The sequence below is a fragment of the Mus caroli genome, unplaced genomic scaffold (genome assembly GCF_978045245.1).
Source record: "Mus caroli unplaced genomic scaffold, Mus_caroli_1 scaffold_11, whole genome shotgun sequence".
Taxonomy (NCBI): domain Eukaryota; kingdom Metazoa; phylum Chordata; class Mammalia; order Rodentia; family Muridae; genus Mus; species Mus caroli.
In genome coordinates this window covers 32,296,198-32,317,987 of record NW_028227266.1, presented here as the reverse complement: position 1 = coordinate 32,317,987, position 21,790 = coordinate 32,296,198, and the positions used below count along the sequence as shown (strand labels likewise).

At 45.3% G+C, this 21,790-nt stretch overlaps 1 protein-coding gene across 4 annotated transcripts; it reads left to right on the top strand.

Moving 5' to 3' along the window:
• Window positions 1-3,860: 3,860 nt before the first annotated feature.
• Window positions 3,861-20,797, top strand: Tirap (TIR domain containing adaptor protein). 4 transcript variants are annotated; one of them, XM_021172492.3, is made up of 7 exons: window positions 3,861-3,935; window positions 4,460-4,559; window positions 11,629-11,751; window positions 11,943-12,004; window positions 12,146-12,304; window positions 14,043-14,666; window positions 15,427-20,797. In XM_021172492.3, the coding sequence occupies exons 5-7, from the start codon at window positions 12,214-12,216 to the stop codon at window positions 15,444-15,446; spliced, it is 735 nt and encodes a 244-aa protein (XP_021028151.1). In that variant the 5' UTR covers window positions 3,861-3,935; window positions 4,460-4,559; window positions 11,629-11,751; window positions 11,943-12,004; window positions 12,146-12,213; the 3' UTR covers window positions 15,447-20,797. The 4 variants fall into 4 exon arrangements, with proteins under 4 accessions (XP_021028151.1, XP_021028150.1, XP_085700641.1 ...); XM_021172491.3 differs by having other exon boundaries at window positions 4,460-4,569; XM_085844515.1 differs by having other exon boundaries at window positions 3,875-3,931; window positions 4,460-4,569.
• The last annotated feature ends 993 nt before the right edge of the window (window positions 20,798-21,790 follow it).

The window sequence follows — 21,790 nt, the reverse complement described above, 5'->3', positions numbered from 1 at the left end:
TTTCAAAAAAATAAAAGGCAGCCTCTTGAGAGTGTTTCTTAGATCCTCTGTGGGAGGCATCTTGTTTGCAAGCTACTATCCTGTTACAGGAACAGTGGTTCTAGGGAAAGAAATGGTTCTAGTTAGGTTCTATAAACCTCCAGCTTCTGACTACCACATTCAGTCTATAGCAGGATTCAGAGTGGCTTTCTGAGTGGATCATGGAGCTTTGGAGAAAGAAGGAGCCAGGATCTGAAGAGCCACACTGAGAAGCTTGGATTTCATCTTGGCAGAAACCCAGCAGATTTTTAAATATGGAAGCAACATGATCGGATTTTCCTTTTAAAAAAATCTGTCTGGCTAGGGTGTAGCCCAGTGGTAGAGTGCTTGCTTAGCGAGTAGATGGCCCTGGATGTGATCCTCAGCACCAACAGAGAGGAGCTGGGATGAGTCACTGGTCCCCTTGAAGAGAACAGAGTCAGATAGCAAAGCAGAAAGCAGGCTGTAGACAAAGGCTGTTTAGTCTACTTAACAGATAACAGTCATGGTGGGAAACCCGTGGAGCAATGTGACAATGAACATGAAATAGAGTCAGTGTTTCCCAAGTTTCTGGCTTAACAGTCAAACAGGTACCATGCTTCTTACCAAAATGACAGAGGGAAGAACAGCAAAATGAGTGGTCTGGTGTGGGACAAACTGAAAGAAAAGTGCCTGTGGGAGGTGTGAGGGGTGATTGGACTAATAGGGTGGGCAGTCTGAGTGTAGACAGGTGACAACAGCATCAACAAAGGAAAGCAAAGCATTAAGGACAACACAGGAAAGCTGGGGTACCCACTGACATTTAGAGAGAGCAGATGACTGCAGAAAGTCTCCTGCCCATGAGGCAGGAGAAAATGCAGTTAAATGGAATCATGAAGACAAGAAGTAGGCACTAGAATGAAATGTCACATGACAGCTGGGCTTCGCACCTAGCAGGTCAGTGGTGACCAGGGAATGCAATCTAAGGCACAGAGAGAGAAGTTACAGAAGAGAGGGAACCAGAGTAGAGCTTCCTAGGAAAATGGCTCCTTCCGAAGTCCTTTGGAGTAAATAAAAAGTAAAAGAGGTAGACACCATATAGGGGAGGGGACAGCTGGGAGTATAAAGCCTGAGTGTGGCTTGAAGAGAGACAGAAATTAGGCAGTAAGCAAAAGAAAACTCCCCCTTTTGTCAGCGATTGTTATCTGAGATTTATATGGGGTTATTCCTTTGAAGGTTTCTTAGAGATTTTGCATATCTTAGTCAGGAGATAGGTCTGGAAAATCAGTATGTTTCCCATGGCTGAGAATTGCTTAGGTGTTAGTTCTTTCAAGATAGCAAGATAGCCCCTAAATCAGATAAGAAGTTTTGGTATGCAGAAATTGACTTGCTAAAGGTGCCTTTTATATAACAGTAAAAAGAGCTTCAAGGCAGCTGTGGGTTTCAGTCCCACAGAGGCTCCTCCCCGCCCCCCTCCCCCCACTGCTAAGAAGCCTGAATTCGTCCTGTAGTGGCTCTCTTCCATTGATCAGTCCATGTAACCCACCAACATTCAGAGTGCCCCATAGTGATTTCAGCACAGCATCAGTCTAAGGGTTCAAAGAAATAGATGTTGCAATCAACGCTTAAGGAAACCTCTACTACCACAGGGTTTTAATCTTGTCTCATGAGAAAGCCTTTATGGACATGTGATTGCATCTGCTTTGCCCTTTCAACTATATGAGGGGCTGGGCCAAGCCCTCATCTTTGTCCCCAAATCTAGCAACCCCACACTTTGTCCTATACTCTGCCCATCGAAGCATTCCTGCTGGACCCTAAAGATCCTTCCTGGCCCCAGGGGGTTTATACTGCAATGAGAGGTAGGGCAGATGGCTCAAGATGCCATTTAGGCCTGACAGCTTAGTTTCAATCCCCAGAACCCAAGTTAAAATGCATGATATGGTTGCATATGTGTGCGATCCCAGGGTTCAATATGTCAGGAAAGTAGAGACAGGGGAATTGCCTGGAACCTCAAGAGCCAGCCAGCCTGGAGTATATAGGATGGTGGAGACAAGAGATATCCTACCTCCTCAACAAGGTAGAAGAGAACCAACTCCCAAAAGCTGCCCTCTGACCTACACACATGCAATAATAATAATGTTTAAAATCTTTATTTCATTTGTGCGTGTATGCTGGGGGTGGGGGCAGATGACAAGGGAGTCTTTCCCTCAAGCTGGAGTTACATACAACTGTGAGCCACTGGATATGGGTGCTGGGCATCAACTCAGGTCCTCCGGGTGGGCAGCTACTCCAGCCTCAGTTTCTTCGCCAGGTAGAGTGGCCCAAGCCTTTAATCCCAGAACTTAGAGGCAGGAAGATGAAAAAAAAAAAAATTCAGTCATTTTAATTACAAGTTTGAAGCTAGCCTAGGCTACTGGGGAGGAAATCCTTCCTTACAGGATGCAGAAATGAGCCTGGCTGGAAGAGAGGCAGTTTTCACAAGCACAGCTGGGCAGAGGCCAAAGGGAGAAGCAGAGATGTCCTCGCCACGGAGCCATCCACCAAGTGTGAGCAACTGCTGGGTGTCCAGCTGCTGGGGGTCCGGGTGGAGGGTGGGTGTGAGACAGCTCTTTCCCAAAAGCTTTTATCCCTAACTAAATAAGAAATGTTTTTTTTTTTTTTTCTTGAGCCATACCTGAGTGACCACATCCCAGGAATATAGATTTAGGTTACCCTAAACTGCATGTTCCAGTGTGGAAGGAGCTTCACAAAGTTTTAAATTGTTACAGAACAAAGTCATAAATCAAGCCAAGTTTAAAATACATTGGTGGGCACATCGCAGAGGCAGTACAGCAAGACCGGGGTGGGGGAGACCTTTGCTGTAGGACTCAGGTGTTATCTGATGATAGCTTTCGGGTTGGGCAGCTAGGGATCTGCTCAAGGCATGGCTGGCCGATCCGTGTGGTTTAGAGCTAGCTGAGCCTCTGGACAGGCAATATTCCTATCTCTCCAACTCACTGCAGTTCTAATCAGTAAGTCAGCCTTTGCAGACACAGTTGCTTTCCAGGAATTCTTATGAATATTCATCTCTCACAACACCAGCATCCAGAGAATGTAATTTTGATGAGTAAACCTAGAAAGATCATTCATGAACAGCGCCACGGCACCAACTGCCTCCCTCAGAACAAGTTACAGGTTGGAGAGAAAAAGAAATCAAGAGTGGGCTAGTAAGGCCTTACACCAGCCCATTCTACTCCTGCCACCTGCAGTATTTCATGTGAGTTGGTTTTAGGTTGGTATTTTAATAACAATATTCCCTTGGCGTTTCACAAAGCTCACAGCAAGAACTCTAAGAAGTGGAAGCAGAGGACTTAAGTATTTCATCAGGGCTTGCCAACACTTTGCCCAGCCACCCTTTTTTGCGGTTATTTTGGTACCCTTGGAAATGCAGTTGAAATGCCACTAGGAAATCCCTGCCCTGAAGGCAAGCACTTTTGGCCAGACTGATTCCAGCCTGTGGGCTGCAACCTTAATGGGACCCATCTCCCAATAAAAGTATGGACCTCCCAGGGGCTAGCCGGCTTCTTTGTCCATTTAACCTACCTTACTTAGGGGATGAAAGCCTCATTTTCCCCAACCGTGCGAAAGAAGGTAAGGTCTGCACCTCCCTTTCTGGAGTTTTCTCCTCGTTCCTTTGCCCTCACACAAGACAAACCGGGGCTCAGGGCTTCACGGTAGCCTCAGGGAGCTCGGGTGTCTGGGTTCAGCCTCGGGTCGTGACCAGGCAGCTGGGAATCCTGAACGACGCGGACTGGCGAGCGCCCCCTAGGGTCCGGCCGGTGGGTGTGGGCAGGAGAGTGGCTGGTGCGGGCGGGAGGGCCGTGACCGAGGAGCTTCCGGAAGCCGGGGCGCGGGCACTTCCCGGACGAGTCTGCAACCCGCAGCGCGGAGCCGCGTAGGTGAGCGGGCGGCGGGGACGCGGGGCGGTGGGCGGACGGGTCCTGCCGAGTCAGCCCTTTCCCCGGGACAACGCTCCCCTGCCCCGCCCCTTCCAATCTGGGGTCCAGCACTCCCCCCCGAAAGCCGCCACCTTTCTGTGCCACCGATGCCAGCATGGAGCTGTTAGGCCGGCTGGGCTTCAAGCAGCCCGGCCACATCTAGTGGCTCTCCCTGGCTCCCTGAAGTCTCTGCCCTGTCATAACCTGGCCCCTCTGGGCTTGACTTTGTGGTAAAGTTCTGCATGAGTGTCACTTTATTTAAAGTTAAGAACCCACTGGGCGTTGCTATCACGGTCATTTAATGGGCATGCACCAGGGATTACTACAGTGCCAAGTACCAGAGGGACTAGGAGAGGAGGAACAGTTCGGTCCTTAGGTCCAACCCTGGCTGGCAGGTAAACCAGAAACCCGAGAAGTGCAACTAGAGAAGGAAGTAGGGAGTTCTACCCAGGAATGACTCAGAGGAAGCCTTGCTTTGTTTTCAGACTTTAAGAAACAATAATCAACCAACATACTGAAACACAGATCCCGAGTCCCACCAAGTCACTTCTCACAGGCTTTCTTGTGTAACCTGCATCCAGAACAGTAAGTCTAAGTAAGTATGTATGCTGCGTGATGTATAACACTCTGTCGAAAAGGTGGACTGTGGACTGGTTATCTGATGGTGGTTTTCAGCTTTGGCCTGTTTTGAGTTTGTGTGACTTTTGTGCCTTTGCTCAGTTTGATAGTGTGCAGTAGCTTTCTAAAATAGTTGTGTTTGGGGCCAGAGCAGAGGCTCGGTGGTTAAGAGGACCCTAGTTCAATCTCCTCACCCACATAGTGGCTCACAAACATCTCTGTCACAAACTCTGGTTCTGGATGACCCAATGCCCTCTGTGGCCTCTACAGGCACATGGCATGAACGTGATACATAGACACACACACACACACACAGGCAACACATCCATGCACAGAAACGAACATTTTCTAAGCTGAAAATAAAAACTGTGCTTGCTGGCTAGCTATCACAGCAGACACCTATGATCCCAGCACCCTGGTGGAGCTGAGAAGAGGTAAGTTCAGGGCCAGCCTGAGCTATCAGACCCTATCTCAAAACAAAGCAAGCAAGCAAACAGAAGTTACGGCAGTCACTCCCAGCACGCACATTCTGTGTGCTCCCATTCTTCCATGTCCCTATCACGCTCCAGCCAGCGGCCTTCTCTCTATAGCCGTTCTGCTGAGTGCACAGCTTTGAAGCCTGGAGGTTTCAATTTGCATTTTTCTGAGGCCCGGTAAACCGAGCATCTTTTGGTCTGTTGGTCATTTGAATATCCTCTCTGTGAAATGACTATTCAGGTCTACTCCCCAGTTGTGTCTCTTAGCAGTTTATAGAGTTCTTGAAATATTTGGGATTTGGAGGGTTGTTAGATACACGTTTTTAAATGTTTTCCCTGTCCCAGTAGAGCCCCTCCTTACTCTCCTAATGGTATCTTTGGAGCTAAAGTCTTCACGTTAATATTTTCCAATTTATCATTTTCCCCTCCTACAGACTGTATCACATTTGATTTCTCCCACCACCACCACCCCACCCCACCCCCCAAGACATAATGGTTCTTGAACCTGTGTCTCAGCACTCAGGGCGATTGCTGTGAGTTTGAGACCACCCTGGCCTACGTCCTGAGTTCTAGGCCAGCCTCTACAGAATGAGACCATATCTCAAAAAGCAATTTGTATTTTGCTTTGTCTACTCCAAAGTCAGAAACTAGGTCATATATTTTCCTATAAGATCTTTATTGCTAGTGACAGATAACTCTCATATCCATTTAAAATGTAATTTTCATGGTTTGAGATGCAAGATTGAGATTAATTTTCCCCACAACACTACTTAAGTTGACCTAATACTATAGACTGCAAAGACCACCTTTCCGAGCTGGTGGTATAGCTAGCTCAGTAGATAGAACGCTTACCTAGCATGCACAGAGCCTTGGGTTGGATGCCCAGCATGGCCTAAAACTGGGCTTGGTAGCCCTTGCCAATAATCCCAGCACCTCAGAGGTGGAGGCAGAAAGATCAGAAGACGCTCAGTGCCATCCTCAGCTATCTAAGGAGCTGTAGCAAGCCTGGGGTAAAACAAACCTTACCTCAAAACAAGTAGGAAGAGGAGAGAAGACTGTCCTTTTCTACTGACTTCAGTGTCACCATCACCATTATTGGAGGCAGAGGACTGCATGGGCGCAGGTCTGTCTAGTGACAGTGGTTTTCTGTTGTTGGCTTCCCGTTCCCTGGCAGTCATTCTGCCTACACTGCTGTTGCTTTACAGTAAATCCTTTTTTTTTTTTTTTTTTTTTTTTTTTTTGGTTTTCCAAGACAGAGTTTCTCTGTGTAGCCCTGGCTGTCCTGGAACTCACTCTGTAGACCAGGCTGGCCTCAAACTCAGAAATCCTCCTGCCTCTGCCTCCTAAGTGCTGGGATTAAAGGTGTGTGCCACTACTGCCCAGCTCCAATAAATCCTCTGGTAGTGTGCAGGTCCGAGGCTGGCTTCAAGATCCTAGGCACTTTCTCCAACCTTTCCCCACAGGCCTTTTAGAAAGTGTATTGGGAGCATAATATATAAATACATTATGTAGATATTTTCAGAACAAAGGCAGTGTTTTTGAACTAAGAAACTTAAGCATTCCAAGAGCCAATTTGAGAAATATGGCAACATTAAGTTTGCTATGACTTCTCTTTGGTTGGTAGGATATGTTTCTCTATGACTAAAATACAGTGAAGTGTTTCTATTTTAAAGCCTTTGAGGAACTCACAGCTCCCCTTCCGCAAGCTCTCAAATGTTAGGATTACAGGCACGTGCCACAATACCCAGAAAACCTTTTCATGTATGCTTAAGTTTAAAATAGTGGATGCTTTTATTCATACAGATACACACTTTTTGACATTTTTATTCTTCAGAACTTACAAAATGTAGTATGGAAAGCAATTTGGACTTTATCTCAGAGAAACGCGCCCTTTTTAATTTGTTCACTGTTATCCAGGAGAGGAGACACATGCATGCAATCCCAGCACTTGGCAGGAAGATCTGGAGCTCAAAGTCACTCTGGGCTACTGGATACTCTACCTTAATCCCTCCCCATAAACATAAACAAACACATAAACAAATAAATAAATAAGTAAATAAATAAAGTCACTGCTTACAGATAGCAATTTATTTGCTTTTTAAAAAAGATTTATTTATTTATTTTTATTTATTTATTTTATGTGGGTACACTGTTGCTGTCTTCAGACACACCAGAAGAGGGTAACAGATCCCATTACAGATGGTTGTGAGCCACCATGTGGTTGCTGGGAATCGAACTCAGGATGTCTGGAAGAGCAGTCAGTGCTCTTAACTGCTAAGCCATCTCTCCAGCCCTATTTGCTTTTTTTTTTTTTTTTTAATTAAACAATGTATTAGAGGGGCTGGAGAGATGACTCAGCTGTTAAAGAACACTGGCTGCTCTTCCGGGAAACCCAGGTTCAATTCAAAGCAAACATACAGCAGCTTACAACTGTCTCTAACTCTAGTTTCAGGGAATCTGACACCCTCACACAGACATCCATGCAGGCAAAATACCAACACACATAAAAATAAAGAAATAATTTTTTAAAAATGTATTAGTATTACGTGTGTGATGTGTATGTACATGAGTGTGTGTGTATGTGTGTGTGTGTGTGAGGCAGAGTACAACTTTATGGAGTTCGTTCTTTCTTTATGTGGACTCTGAGAATAGAGCTCATGTCACCAGGTTTATACAGACAGTTTTACCACCTGAGCCATCTTGCTGGCCTACCTTTTGGTTTGTTTGTTTGTTTGTATGTGTGTGTTTATGTGAGATAGTATCTCAGTATGTATCCAGACTTGCCTCGAAATCTCTGTGTAACCCAGGCTAGCTTCAAACTCATGACCTTCCTGCCTTCAGCTTCCTAATGCTGGAATCACAAACAAACACCACTGTTGTTGGCTTTCAGATTTTTTCATTTTTTTTTTGCATTGGGGATCCAATCTTTGAATCCAAGACATCATACATAGCAGGCAAGCACTGTACACTCCCTGAGTTACATTTCTGACCCTTCACTGCTCATCATACACCTGATGTGGTGTACCATACACACACTGTGGCACATGCCTCCCTCAAACACACATAATACTTATACATTTTTAATTTCAGTAAGCAAGTAAATTGCTGCTATTTCTAAGCAGTGAGATTCTCATTCATATTCTCTCTCTCTCTCTCTCTCTCTCTCTCTCTCTCCCTCCCTCCCTCCCTCCCCTTCCAAACCAGCCAATAACAATCTTCAGGAGTACCTTTGTATTCTGCTTTTGCAGGTGTGTGTGTGTGTGTGTGTGTGTGTGTGTGTGTGTGTATGTGTGTGTGTGTTTACTTTATCTGTTTTGTTTTGTTTGCAGAGAGGTTTCAATTCATAGCCCCAGCTGGCCTGGAATTCATTATGTAGCCCAGGTTGGTCTTGAACTAGCAGTGATTTTCCTGCCTCTGCTTTCTAAATCCCTAATGGAATTATAGGCATGCGCCACCATACCCAGGGCTCGTGCTGGCTTTTCTTTTCTTTTTTTTTTTTTTTTTTTTGAAGGAACTTCTTGCTAATTTTCTATGAAGTCCTTGTCATTCTCTATAAAGTAGGGTTTTGAGGTAGGTACATGTTACTCTATGATTTTTTTTTAAGAAAAAGTGACTTCTTATGAGCCCCAGTGAATCCAAGATTAGACAAAGCTAGTGATCGGGCCTTGGTCTGGATTCACCCTCTTATCTGCTTGATGTGTGGTGACTGTCACTCTGCATCTTAGAAAAGTTAAGTCATATCTGAATGATGGCTCCCCAGCCTTGGCTACAGAAGAACTAACAGTGAAAAGGGAAGGTGTGTGAGGTTTTATCCAGGAAGGATGTGGTTACTGGAACTTATCTGCCACCTTGCACAACTGTCCTGTCAGAGAGGCTTACACTTTTCATCATCAGAGTTAAAGAGCATATCGCACAGGAGACTCACCTCCCTCCCCCAGGCTCCCACCCCAGCTCCCAGTGGATATGCTACTGAACATCTGTCTTTTTGTTTGTTTGTTTGCTTGTTTTTTGTTTTCCGAGACAGGGTTTCTCTGTATAGCCCTGGCTGTCCTGCAACTCACTCTGTAGACCAGGCTGGCCTCGAACTCAGAAATCCACCTGCCTCTGCCTCCCAAATGCTGGGATTAAAGGCGTGTGCCACCACTGCCCGGCACATTTTATATTAAAACAAAAACCAAGAAAATCTTTAGAGAATATTAGAGTTAAGTGATATTATGTCTACTGCCAGGAAGAAAGACTTTTTTATTATTTTAAAGATTTATTTTTATTTATGTGCATATGTCTATGTAAGTGTATGTGGGGGTGGGGTGGGAGCAAGGAATGCCTTGGAGGACTGGTGGAGTTATAGGCAGTTGTGACCCTTGTGGGAGCTGGGACCCGAACTGGGGTTCTCTTGAAGGCAGAACAAGCTCTCTGTTTAGCACTGAGCCATCTCTCCATCCCCTGGGAAAGATATCTTGAATGGTTTCCTGAGGTGTAGAGAGCTGGCAGCCCCTGACCAGGAAAAGTCTTTCAAAGCCTGTCCGTGGTCAGAGGTACTGCAGAGCTACCATCTTCCTTAGGTTGTCAGAAGCCCAGAGGACAGGAGGAAGAAAAGATGCTCCTGCGGACAGGCGCAGCCCACTCTAGGCGTCCTCCTCCTCCTCCTCCGTGATGAAACTGCTTTTCCCTTTCAAGCGTCTCCTCTGACTCCAGCACTCTTCCTTTGCTCTGTGTTAGTGGGACAGATGCCTTCGAGAATTACATAGAGGAGGAAATTACATAGAGGAAATTACATAGAGGAGCTACACAGAGCTCATGGGTTCTGAAGATTTGATTCAGCATAGGGCATGGTGGAGCAGAGTAGTTCAAGCCATGGTGGCGGAGAAGCAGAGAAGGAATTCAGGAAGGAGACAGGGCAGGACCTAACCTGCAAAGCACACCTCTGGCGACCTGCTTTCTCAAGGAGGCTATACTCACAGCCCTCACTCCTCCCAGCCATGTCCTCCAATTATGAATCCATCGAGGGATTTGATGCATTCATTTTCTAATCACCTCTGGGAGCACCCTCCCAGATATCCGCGGGGGAGTGCCTTACTAGTCTCCTTTGCATGTCTCATTCTAATCAGGCCAGCCATTAAGATCAGTCACCACAGGCCTCCGCTGCTGCTGTTGCTGCTGTGTAAGGCTTTGAGAACTGTGGTACTTGTTCATTAATATCTAACAGACTCACTTTTTTTGTTTTTTAATTTTGATGTCTCTGATTACAGTGTATCTAATCATCAGATTTGTTTTTCTATGAATTCCCAGAGGAAGCTTTTGTTATGACTTCTATAGATCCAGCAAAAAGCCAGAAAGCTACCAATCCCAGTTCCCTACCAGTCTTTCAGCTAGAGAATTGCCTCTAGAATGCTAGGGCTCCCTGCATTGGAACAGGCTCTGCCCCCCACCTAAAACCAAAGGTGAAAGAGCCTCCAGCATCAGGACCACTCTATCCTTGCAGTTTAATGTCACTCATCTAAGCATTCTTAGTCCTTAGCATTTTCATGCAAATTCTGGAGCAATTTGATAACCTCTACCCCCCCAAAAAAAAACAAAAAAACAAAAAACTTCTGTAATCAGAGATAGCACTAAACTAAAGATCAGTTTGGGGAAGATTAATGTCATAACATTAAGTCTTACAAACCAAATACATCCCCCTTATGTCTAGGAGAAGATGACTCAGTGATGACCTGAGGTCAGTCCCCAGAATCTATGATTGAAGGAGAGAACCAGCTTCCGAAAGCTGCTTTATATCTTTCACACTTGTGCTGCAGAATATCATGTGTGCGCGCACACACACACACATGCACACACACACACACATGCACACACACACGCACACATGCACACACACATGCACAAACACACATGCACACACACATACACACACGCACACACATGCACACACACACATGCACACACACACATATGCACAAACACACATGCACACACACGCACAAACACATGCACACACACATATGCACACACACATGCACACACACGCACACACACACGCACAAACACACATGCACACACATGTACACACACACAAAGAATTAAAAACTAAGGGCTAAATTCTAATACTAAGGATTGGGTTTTAAAAGTACTACATTCTCTTCCACGGCCAGATTATTTGGGACAGGGCCTTACTTTATATCCCTAGGTAGCCTGGAACTCACTGCATGGCCAAAGCTGGCCTGAGACTTGTAGCTGACCTCCTGTGAGTGCTGAGATTACAGGTGTACACCACCATACCCAGGTGTCTGTTTCCTTTTTAAGATAGGGTCTCAACAGATTTCTGAGACTCATCTAAACTCATGGAGATAAGTGCTCCCCCTCCTCTAACCTCCTGTGTACCTGAGGTGACAGGTTATGCCATTGAATCTGGGTAGATTATTTTATGGACATACTAACCCTCGATATTTTAACAGGTGTTTACATGTGAGGTACTATTAGCACATTAAGTAGATTACTTCATGTTATTCACATGGGAATTCGGAGTTGCAGTTTCTAACATTACATTATTTTCCATTTCACAGATGGAGACACCAAGACCTAGGAAGACTGTTGAAGGCCACGGTCAGCAGGAGGTGCAAACCCATGCAATCTACCTGTAATTGGCTGTCTTCACCATTTTATGACTTTGTTTGCCTAGCTGACAGGTAAGGGCTAGGGGAGTGAACAGACGGGGTCAGGGGAAGACAGACAGAGGAAATGTAGCAAGACTCTCTGCAAGTATTCCTACTGCTCAGCACCCCTCTACCTATCCAAATGGTCAGTCCTCCTCCCATCTCAGCATGGGCCCAGGAAGTCCTTCCGAAGAACTGCCTCTCTGTCCTCTGTGTTTTCCCAGATCTCAAATGCCCTCCAGGCCAGGTGAAGCGGAGAACAATCGCTCTACCAAGTTCATACCTTGTAAGTCTGGTCACGCTGCACAGATCTGGGTTATTCCCCTGGTCCCGTGAACCCATTAGCGTCTGAGCCATTAGGGACTAGGAGGAAAGCAGAACTTCGGGGTAGGTAACTGCAGCTTTTGTGATTCCCTGCCCCTCGCAGGATGGCTGTTCCATGAAGTTCAGACTGGATCTCTTCTCTCCCGCCGTTCCCCCAATGCCTGCTCTTTCATGGTTAGTTTGGAGGCCTGCACTATGGCTTCATCCTCCTCCGTCCCAGCCTCCCCCACTCAATCCAAGAAGCCTCGAGACAAGATAGCTGGTAAGTGGAGCCTGTCTCCTAACTCTGCTCCGCTTCCTAAGAGAATAACCCCCAGCCTGCTGGTAAGCTGGAAGGACTCACTTTCCAAACTCAGGGAAGAGATGGCAAAAAGGCTGGTGATAGGGAAGAAGCCACTGACGGGGCGACCCGAAGCTTCTTGGGGAGGGAGGAGTAAGGCATGCATAGTGGATTCTGCGGTCCTGTATTTCAGATTATTTTTGGTGGCCTGCTTGGCCTGAAAACTTGTGCTGAGTACTTAACATCGTGTATCTGAATCTTTTTCCAGAACCATTACGAGGAAGGAAACAAGGAAATTTAAAAAATGAGACAATCTCCAGGACAGCTGAGTTTTAATATTATGGAGTACTTAGAATTTACTAGGCACTGCATCATCTCATTTCACCTTCAAGAGCAAAACAGACCCATTTTATAGATGAGGAAGTTGAGATCTAGGCCAATGTGCTTAAGGCCATAGACCAAGCAGTATGGCAGGTCTACAGTCAGAACTGGTGCCCGGCCAATGTGTGAGCAAGTTCTGTGTTCTCTGGGAGCTCTGACTAATGAACCTTAGCCTCTGAACAACAGAACAGATTCCAGTCCCCTGGTCCTTTTTCTTCTTATTTACTTATTCATTTGTTTTAATGAAGACTGCTTTGAAATTGCCCTTGTAGTTGAGACTACCCTTCAACTTCTGGTCCTCCCAAGTGCTAGGATTACAGGCACATAGTTCATCATCCTACAGCACTGGGTCCATCTTCCCTGACCCTTTTCATTCATTCCTTCATCTAAATTCACCACCTCTCAGAGCTGCAGCTGGGCCTGATTAATCCTTAAATGTAGATGTAGTTCTTTGTCCACTCGCATAGTCAGTTGACTATAGTTGTAGACCTCCTGATTTAAGTGGGCTCCGGGTAGCAGATATCAAATGATCTAGAACAGAATAAAGTCATCTATTTTATGTTACAATTCAATTATTAATATATAATTAATAGATACATTGTTTTATTGTAATTTAAATGTTTATTTTATTTTTCAGGCAGGGGCTCACTATATAGCTCTGGCTGGCTCGGAACTCGTTGTGTAGACCAGGCTGGTCTGTACAGAGAGATCCATCTGCCTCTGCCTCCCAGGTGCTGGAATTTTAACCATGCACAGCAGATTTTATTTTTAAGAAGCCGTCTCCGTGTTGTTCAGCTTGGCCTTGAACTACTAGCCCCTCACTGTCTCAGCCTCCTGGGTAGTTAGACTACAACAAACTCTACCTCTAAGGTGACCTTACCCCAGTAAGGCGCCTTTCTTTTATTTTTATTTTTAAGATTCATTTATTATTATATCTAAGTACACTGTAGCATCTTCAGATGCACCAGAAGAGGGCGTCAGATCTCATTACAGATGGTTGTGAGCCACCATGTGGTTGCTGGGATTTGAGCTCAGGACCTTCAGAAGAGCACTTGGTGCTCTTAACCACTGAGACATCCCTCCAGCCTCGTAAGATGCCTTTCATAATTGGACTAGTAAAACCCACGGACAGGATTCAAATTGGGGATTTGAATCTCAGTATTGGAGAACCTTTAAAGACAGCAGGAACTCTTAGACAAGAGACCTCAGGGGTGTGCCAAACAGCAGTGCAGTGGGACTCTGAGGGTAAGGTGAAGCTGGCAAAGTTCTCCCATTTCCTTTGAGGAAGGGGCTTCCGCTAGCTGGTCACAAGTCTCAGCCCGGTGTTTCTCCCCTGTAGACTGGTTCAGGCAGGCTCTGTTGAAGAAGCCCAAGAAGATGCCAATCTCCCAGGAAAGCCACCTCAGTGATGGTTCACAGGATGGTCTCTCACCCTCGAGCTGCAGCTCACCCCCGAGTCACAGTTCACCCGAGAGCCATAACTCACCCTCGAGCTGCAGTTCAGGAATGTCACCTACCTCGCCACCAACACACGTGGACAGCAGCAGCAGCAGTGGCCGCTGGAGCAAAGACTACGATGTCTGCGTGTGCCACAGTGAAGAGGACTTGGAGGCGGCCCAGGAGCTGGTCTCCTACTTGGAGGGTAGCCAGGCCAGTCTACGCTGCTTCCTGCAGCTTCGGGATGCAGCCCCGGGTGGGGCCATTGTTTCGGAGCTATGCCAGGCGCTGAGTCGTAGTCACTGCCGCGTGCTGCTCATCACTTCAGGCTTCCTTCGGGACCCCTGGTGCAAGTACCAGATGCTGCAGGCCCTGACGGAGGCCCCGGCGTCGGAGGGTCGCACCATACCCTTGTTGTCCGGCCTGTCCAGAGACGCCTATCCGCCGGAACTCCGATTCATGTACTATGTGGATGGCAGAGGCAAGGACGGAGGTTTTTACCAAGTCAAGGAGGCTGTTATACACTGTAAGCTATAGGGGGGCTGAGAAGGGGGAGAGGATTGTCTATATAAGAACTTTAGGAGGTAGTCTCTGCAGTGCCAGTGAGTGGGAGAGCTCCTGGGGAACATTGGCTGGATTTGTACCCTGGCACTGTCACCCAGTAGCATTGCAGGAGTTACTTGGTTATGTTACTTAGCCCAGCCCCTCTGGACCCCGAGTTTTCATTGTTCATTAGGACTCTGTTACTGTAGAATAAACACATGTCAAGAATACTTAACAGAAGCCGGTTGTGGTGGCTCACGCCTTTAATCCCCAGCGTTTGGGAGGCAGAGGCAGGCGGATTTCTGAGTTCGAGGACAGCCTGGTCTACAGAGTGAGTTCCAGGACAGTCAAGGCTACACAGAGAAACCCCATCTCAAAAAACCAAAAAACAAAAACAAAAACAACAACAACAACAAAAAAAAACGTAACAGGCAGGGCCTACCACAAACAGAATCCTAAATCCATATTAATTAGCAGACAGTATTAGTGATAATACTGGGTTTCTCTATGAAATTGGATTAGAGGTATGTTCCAAGAGTGGGGCAGATGCCAGGAGTGGCATCAGTTCAGCAATGCAAAATGGTGAAAGGTAACAGAAACCAGTCACCTCCTGGGAGTGTGTTAAAAGACAGACATTGTAGCAGGTGGGGCAGAAAACAGGATGGAAATGGAAGAGGGGAGAAACAGATGTGTTGGGTTTGGGCAGAGTGGCAAGCCTTGTGATTGTCTGTGGTCTCTTTCAGATCTGGAGACACTAAGCTGATACTTGGGCTTTCATAAGAAAAGCTGGGAATCGTTCACAGCAGTCATTAGTCCAGTATATACAGCAGGAGGCATCAGGAGCCAGAGCCAGCTGCACCCTGTTTATGACACAGGATCAGATCACCACCAGCTTCCATTATCGTGGGCCCACAAGACGGCCAGGCTGAAGATGGGAACCACCCCCGCAAGGAGACCAGGAAGAAGATGGGGACTCCCCAAGAAGGGTAGGAGGAAGCCAGGGACTCCCCCAGGAAGACAACAAGGAAGTCAGAAATTCGAGTTGTCAAGAGACTGTGCTATCGGGAAGGTCAGCAGTGTCCCCTCTGCTGCTTAACTAGATAGGAAGCTGAGACATGGCTGTCTTCTTCCTCTGGCATCAGGCACCGGGGGAAATGGATACCACTCCTCAAGAGGGGTGAACCCGATTGATGAGCCAGAAGTTGCCCAGGGAAGCTGAGAAGAGGTGGCAAGTATCCAGTCCTTCACACACACACTACCGAAACTCTTTCCCAGAGACGTCAACTCACCTCACAAAACTGGAAGACACATTCATCCCCATACTGAATTTCACCTATTGAAAAAAAAATGTCATTAAAAATGCACCCAGAGGGGCTGGGGAGACAGTGGTTCAGCGGTTAAGAACTCTTGTTGCTTTTGCAGAGGATCCAGGTTCAATTCCCAGGATCCACATGGTGACTCCCAACCTTATTTATAACTCTGCTTCCAGGGGATCTGATGTCATCTCTGACCAAGACCTCCTTGAGCACCAGGTACACACATGGAACACCTCCATAGATGCAGGCAAAACAACCATACACATAAAGAAATCTTCCTTTTTACATCAGAAGTGCAAACCTAGGACTCTAGATGGAGGCCGTGCTAGAAGGCTTGCTTAGCATACCTGAGGGCTGGGATTCTACCTCCAGCACCACCAAAACAAAGGAGAAAACACAAACCCGGCAGCTGCTCTGTATCCAGAAACAGCTAAGAAGAAGCAAAGCCAGGGTGAGCCGGGCGGTGGTGGCGCACGCCTTTAATCCCAGCACTTGGGAGGCGGAGGCAGGCGGATTTCTGAGTTCGAGGCCAGCCTGGTCTACAGAGTGAGTTCCAGGACAGCCAGGGCTATACAGAGAAACCCTGTCTCAAAAACCAAAAAAAAAAAAAAAAAAAAAGCCAAGAAAGCCAGGGTGTGGCTCCTTCACCTGGATCAAAGCCCACAGATCATGTGACCCATGGGGCCTCCTCAGACATCTGAAAGAGCCCAAGAGCCCACGCTTCATGAGAGCCTGTGCTTCACGGCACCTGGCTTTGTGTTGAACTGTGAGGAACCGGTTCTCAATCTAGCACCAGAGTATATCCCCAGGGAGAGACAAGGGGTCACCTGTGTTCTAAATAAGGACAGGAACATGGCTAGCTGAATGTCCTTGTCTCCCCTGGTATGTACCTTGAGCCTCTTCCTTTTGACATATCTTTTTACTGAAAAAAATGTTTTTTAAATTATGTTTTCTTTGTTACATACAAAGTACTTAAAGGCTACTAGACCATACTCACGTACCTACCACCTAACTTAAGAAACCTTATTACCAACACTCGTGTGTCCTCTGTGTTCTGACTTGCAGCCCCTTCAAGTTTCCTAACAAAAGTAACCAACATTCTCAATCTTGAATTATTTCGAAGTGTCTATATGTGTGCACCCTAGACACATTATTTGATTTTATGACTTTATCTTCTATGCAGATTGCATCACAATGTGCATTTCCTTTGTTTGACATGTTTACAAGGTGTGTCGGTGTTGCTGTGTCACTCGTGGATTTTCTTTTGTTTGTGTAGGTCAGCAGTTCTCCACCCTTTACGGTGGAATGGCCCTTTCACAAGGGGTACTTGTCAGATAGCCTCCATATCAGATATTTACATTAAGATTCATAACAGTAGGGGGGCTGGCAAGATGGTTCAGTGGGTAAGAGCGCTGACTGCTTTTCCAAAGGTCCTGAGTTCAAATGCCAGCAACCACATACATGGTGGCTCACAACCACCCATAATGAGATCTGACACCCTCTTCTGGTGCTGTCTGAAGTCAGCCACAGTGTACTTACGTGTAATAATAAATAAATCTTTGCGCCGGAGCGAGCAGGGACTGAGTAAGTGGGGCTGACCAGAGTGAGCAGAGGTCCTAAAATTCAATTTCTTTCTTTTTTTTTAAATATTTGTTTTAAATATTTTTTATTACGTATTTTCCTCAATTACATTTCCAATGCTATCCCAAAAATCCCCCATACCCCCCCACATTCTTCCCTACCCACCCATTCCCATTCATTTGACCCTGGCATTCCCCTGTACTGGGGCATATAAAGTTTGCATGTCCAATGGGCCTCTCTTTCCAGTGATGGCCGACAAGGCCATCGTTTGATACATATGCAGCTAGAGTCGAGCTCCGGGGTACTGGTTAGTTCATAATGTTGTTCCACCTATAGGGTTGCAGATCCCTTTAGCTCCTTGGGTACTTTCTCTAGCTCCTCCATTGGGAGCCCTGTGATCCATCCAATAGCTGACTGTGAGCATCCACTTCTGTGTTTGCTAGGCCCCGGCATAGTTTCACAAGAACAGCTATATCTGGGTCCTTTCAGCAAAATCTTGCTAGTGTATGCAATGGTGTCATCGTTTGGAAGCTGATTATGGGATGAATCCCTGGATATGGCAGTCTCTAGATGGTCCACCCTTTCGTCACAGCTCCAAACTTTGTCTCTGTAACTCCTTCCATGGGTGTTTTGTTCCCAATTCTAAGAAGGGGCACAGTGTCCACACTTTGGTCTTCATTCTTCTTGAGTTTCATGCGTTTAGCAAATTGTATCTTATATCTTGGGTATCCTAAGTTTCGGGCTAATATCCACTTATCAGTGAATACATATTGTGTGAGTTCCTTTGTGATTGTGTTACCTCACTCAGGATGATGCCCTCCAGGTCCATCCATTTGCCTAGGAATTTCATAAATTCATTCTTTTTAATAGCTGAGTAGTACTCCATTGTGTAAATGTACCACATTTTCTATATCCATTCCTCTGTTGAGGGGCATCTGGGTTCTTTCCAGCTTCTGGCTATTATAAATAAGGCTGCTATGAGCATAGTGGAGCATGTGTCCTTCTTACCGGTTGGGACATCTTATGGATATATGCCCAGGAAAGGTATTGCTGGATCCTCCGGTAGTACTATGTCCAATTTTCTCAGGAACCACCAGACTGATTTCCAGAGTGGTTGTACAAGCTTGTAATCCCACCAACAATGGAGGAGTGTTCCTCTTTCTCCACATCCTCGCCAGCATCTGCTGTCATCTGAATTTTTGATCTTAGCCATTCTGACTGGTGTGAGGTGGAATCTCAGGGTTGTTTTGATTTGCATTTCCCTGATGATTAAGGATGTTGAACATTTTTTCAGGTGCTTCCCTGCCATTCGGTATTCCTCAGGTGAGAATTCTTTGTTCAGTTCTGAGCCCCATTTTTTAATGGGGTTATTTGATTTTCTGGAGTATACCTTCTTGAGTTCTTTATATATATTGGATATTAGTCCCCTATCTGATTTAGGATAGGTAAAGATCCTTTCCCAATCTGTTGGTGGTCTTTTTGTCTTATTGACGGTGTCTTTTGCCTTGCAGAAGCTTTGCAGTTTCATGAGGTCCCATTTGTCAATTCTCGATCTTACAGCACAAGCCATTGGTGTTCTATTCAGGAAATTTCCCCTGTGCCCATATCTTCAAGGCTTTTCCCCACTTTCTCCTCTATAAGTTGCAGTGTCTCTGGTTTTATGTGAAGTTCCTTGATCCACTTAGATTTGACCTTAGTACAAGTAGATAGGAATAGATCAATTCGCATTCTTTTACATGATAACAACCAGTTGTGCCAGCACCATTTGTTGAAAATGCTGTCATTCTTCCACTGGATGGTTTTAGCTCCCTTGTCGAAGATCAAGTGACCATAGGTGTGTGGGTTCATTTCTGGGTCTTCAATTCTATTCCATTGGTCTACTTGTCTGTCAGTATACCAGTACCATGCAGTTTTTTTTTTAAATCACAATTGCTCTGTAGTAAAGCTTTAGGTCAGGCATGGTGATTCCACCAGAGGTTCTTTTATCCTTGAGAAGAGTTTTTGCTATCTAAAATTCAATTTCCAACAAGAAGGCTCACAACCATCTGTACAAGTGTACTCATATACATAAATAAATCTTTAAAAAATTCATAACAGTAGCAAAATTACAGTTACGAAGTAGCAATGGAAGTAACTTTATGGTTGGGGGTCACCACATGAGGAACTGTACCAAAGGGTCAGAGTATCAGGAAGGTTGAGAACCACTGCTCTAAGATCACCTTAAACAAATTCCAGGGACTTCCTCACTAAATTTCTAGTTACAAACCTCTAAATCATGAGGTTTTTTTTTTTTTAAGTGTGAGCATAATATCTTTTAAAGTTACATTTTTATCATAACATAAAATACTACCCATGAAGCTGTCATCAGTGTTTTCTATGTCTTACAAAGGCCTTCCTGTGTTAGTCCACATTTTCTTCTACATTCAATCCTGAAAAGAAGTCGGTCTTTTTGTCACAATGTTTCTAGTCACATCTAGACCTGTGCTCCACTTGGGGTTCTTGCTGTCTGTTTTCTGTTTTTGATTTTTTAAAAAACGGTCTGTAGCCCAGACTGACCCCAAACTTGATGTCCTCCTCATTCAGCTTCCCGGATGCTGGGCTTTAGGCATTATAAGCTATCGTGCCTGGCTTATTTTCAAGTCAGAAATCTAATTCTTTTCTCTCTGTTTCTACCAGGTACTCAGTAGTCCAGCCTATCCTCACTGGTATCTATTTGTTATCTTTTCTGTTTGTTTGAGATAGGATCTCACTATGTATCCCTGGCCGGCCAAGAATTCACTATGCAAACCAGACTGGCCACAAACTCAGAGATCTGTCTGCCTCTGCCACCCCAGCACAGAGCTGGGATTAGAAGTGGGCACCAGCGCAGCCATCTACTGCTGTCACGTGTACGTGTTTATTGCTGGATCTCTAGTCTCTTTCAAGTACATCCTGTGTTAGTGCCAAGGCATCTTTTATAAAGCTTTAATGCCCTGTGAGCCAGTTCTCCCCACTCTTCTTGTTCATCGAAATCACTGTCGTAATTCTTAATTTTTTCGAGTTGTTTATTCATACACTGTCAGGTTTCAGGAGAAAGTATATTTTTATTGGAGTTGTATTCAGTTTATTGATTTGACTAGAGAAAAGAGGTACTTTCATGATAAAGTCTTCCTATCCATAACGGGACATCACCACTTATGTCCTTAAATGTATTTCAATAAATTTGTCCAATACTTTTCATGTTTGTTTCATCTTTTAATAGATTTATTCTTATCTACTTCATATTTTGGCTGCTACTATAAAGAGTTTTAAAATTATATACACATATGTCTATCAGTGGCATAAAAGATTACTTAATATGTTGGTCTTCCATTAAATAGTGTGCTGAATTATCTATTGTAAATGACTATTTTATTGAGTTTCTGTGCTGCTTAGGAATTCCAGTGCAATTGTGAAAGAATTGAAAACAGCAGTCATTCGGGCATTGATGTCACATTGCTTAAGGGAATGCTTCAAAGAGCACACCATTAAAATGTGCCTGCTCCAGGTTTTTTCCATGTGTGTGTGGGTGGGGGGTAATACAGGATGTACACATGAGTGCAAGTACCCTTGGGATCCAGAAGAGATCCACTGGATGCCTTGGAGCCAGAGTTACAGGAACTTGCCCTGTGAGTGATGCGAACTGAACTTTGGTACTTAGCTCGAGCAGAAGGCACTCTGCAGCACCTTCAACCTCTGAGCCATGGTTCCAAACTTGCTGTTTGTTTTCTGGGACAGGGTGTCACTCAGTAGTTCAGACTTTTTAAATTATTGTTATTTTATTTTATGCTTCATTTAATTCTAAAGATTTTATAGGCTTTTTGACAAAAAAATTAAGAATCTGGGCTGTGAAACCTTTCCCTGTTACTGAAAGCATTAAAAAATAGACTGAGCTACCCCTTTGTTGAATAACTATTGATTTTGAAATCAAGTAGTAGGTAAATCATATCAAGGCCCCTTTCAGTTCCCGGTGTCTACAATGTAAAGGCATGGGGAAGTTTGAATTAGTGCCCGTGGGTTCATCAGTTCCCTCACTTTCTCTTCTTAGAACAGTCTCAACTGCTCCAACTGCACCCAGCTGAACTGCGCTCATCTTCCTTGGCTCCCTCCTATCCTTCCTGGCCCTAATAGTGAAGTGCACAGGCAGCTTGCTTCTGCACTTCCTCGAAGAAGTTCCCCTTCTCCCACTCTA

What these genes read in the sequence shown, in the direction of transcription:
- Tirap (XM_021172492.3), top strand. Translation starts at nt 12,214, where the DNA reads ATGGTTAGTTTGGAGGCCTGCACTATGGCTTCATCCTCCTCCGTCCCA. An exon ending in GCCTCGAGACAAGATAGCTG is followed by an intron (nt 12,305 to 14,042) that starts GTAAGTGGAGCC and finishes TCTCCCCTGTAG; the next exon opens with ACTGGTTCAGGCAGGCTCTG. An exon ending in CAAGGAGGCTGTTATACACT is followed by an intron (nt 14,667 to 15,426) that starts GTAAGCTATAGG and finishes GGTCTCTTTCAG; the next exon opens with ATCTGGAGACACTAAGCTGA.